The sequence below is a fragment of the Buceros rhinoceros genome, unplaced genomic scaffold, assembly GCF_000710305.1.
Source record: "Buceros rhinoceros silvestris isolate BGI_N320 unplaced genomic scaffold, ASM71030v1 C12960836, whole genome shotgun sequence".
Lineage (NCBI taxonomy): Eukaryota > Metazoa > Chordata > Aves > Bucerotiformes > Bucerotidae > Buceros > Buceros rhinoceros.
This window is the reverse complement of record NW_010449504.1, coordinates 1-1,870: the sequence shown is the minus strand read 5'-3', so window position 1 is coordinate 1,870 and position 1,870 is coordinate 1. Positions and strand designations below refer to the sequence as shown.

Genomic DNA, 1,870 nt, shown 5'->3' with positions numbered 1-1,870 from the left:
ATATATTAATTTAATATTAAATATTTTTATAAAACAGTATTATCCTATTAATATAATACCTTCTATCTGTGAGATGGTTTGAACAGAACTAGAAGGTCCCTGAAATGCTTTTAGGAATGGATGATCCATGCTGGTAACAGGGGATTCTAAAAGTCCAGCAGAAGGAGCCCCTGTCAGAAAGTAAGTTGAATGAAAACAAAAATTAACCTGACCAGCTATATTAAGAACATACACAATAGGGTCAAATCAAGGCTACAGATTCACATCACAACACTCAGTGCAGACACCATGAACTCGAGTTAACAAAAGCATTATAGAGAATGGCTTCAAAATAAATTAAAAGCTTTTTTTCTTTAATTACTATGGTTATGCTATACTTTCTAAACTTCAGGCAAATCCAGAAAACCAGCTCGGAATCTTTAAAAAAGAAATAACGAGTACATGGTGATAATAAATAAAACAGTATTTCAGGACAAAATGTGTCCATTACTGAATGACACAAAATCACAGAGCAGCAGAGGTACCAAGGCCACCTAACGTGCCTGTCAAAAACAAAGTTCTACAAATGACCTTTTTTTATGCTGAACAGCTATTAAACTTTGAGTTTAGGAAAAAAAAAAAAAGCTGTAACTGCATAACCAAGAAATACCTGGGCAGTATTAGGCTAAAAGATGAACATAAATACAGCGTGGAAGCATTAAGAGAAAACCAGAAGTTACAGAGTTCTTTCTAAAAGATATGCTACAGTTCAACCAGAAGCCACTGGGCTAACACCAAATGGCTGATAAAGAGGGGTTTTATCAGTTCACTGCAGGAAGCTGAACAATATGGTTATAGTGGTCTCTTTACACCTCAGGACTGCTGAGGAAAAAAAATCTCTCTGAAGTCCTACTCTTACTGATCCAGTTTGCCTTCGAACTTTGAAAACCTACGTGGAATTACTACTTTTCAAAACTGTTTAGTTGGACAATTAAAGTTTCATTTCAGGTCAGCTGCACTTACCTATTCCACTGTCGTCGAGTCTCATGTAGCCTTCTGCTAGGGAACTAAAACCAGTCAGTCCTCCCATGGCAGCATAAGGAACATCCTGCCCCACAGGCTTTCCTTGGGCTAAGCGTTCTTGTTTATTTTCCACGACTGTTTCATGAGCATATGTTGGCTGACCACATGCACAGGTAAAGCAACTATGAAAGCCCGAATACTTGGAACCTAAACAACGAATAAATAAGTGTAATGAGTGAGATGATAACGGAATTTATACTTCAGTACAGATCAAACAGCGTTTCCCTAAAGTGATCTTGTAAAAAACTGGAATTCCTTCACTGCAAAAACATCCAGCTGTATGAAAATGCTGTATAAAATTGGAGAAAGGATGAATGTGGGGATTAAATCATAGAGGTCATCCAGTCTCAGGGTCTCATTCAGTCAAGTTTTGAGTACCTCCAAGGATGGAGATTCTACCTTTCTGAGCAGCCTGGACCAGTGTTGCTCTTCCCTTGAGGCGCACTGCTCTTTCACAGTATCTGTTTGGATTTCCTATGTTGCAACTTGTGTTCACTGCTCGTAGTAATACCTGTCTTTATTGCTCCACTGACAAAAAATGAAAAAAAGTCTGTCACTGGGTGAAGAAGACAATCTGCCAGCACTTTGGCAGTATTATCTCCAAAGGTGTACAGCACACGTCCATGTTGCGTGGTCAGAAAACCTCAAATCACAGTGTGATACAAATAACAATTTAGCAAACTTATCTTGGTAGTAAACTGAATCTGTGGCAACAGAAAAATGGGCTCCATGTAAGAGTACCGTTACACTGACTTTCAGGCGGGTTTTAAGCTCACATAGTGTCCCGGTTTGGGCTAGACTTCCTTGT

At 38.7% G+C, this 1,870-nt stretch overlaps 1 protein-coding gene across 1 annotated transcript; it reads right to left on the bottom strand.

The window, feature by feature from the left end:
- Positions 1 to 59: 59 nt before the first annotated feature.
- On the bottom strand, positions 60 to 1,209 carry LOC104500688 (protein FAM221A-like; the record flags this gene model as incomplete). Its single annotated transcript, XM_010144375.1, has 2 exons — positions 60 to 170; positions 1,003 to 1,209. Coding segments are annotated over 2 exons (318 nt in total), but the record flags the coding sequence as incomplete, so codon positions are not given.
- Between the last annotated feature and the right edge of the window lie 661 nt (positions 1,210 to 1,870).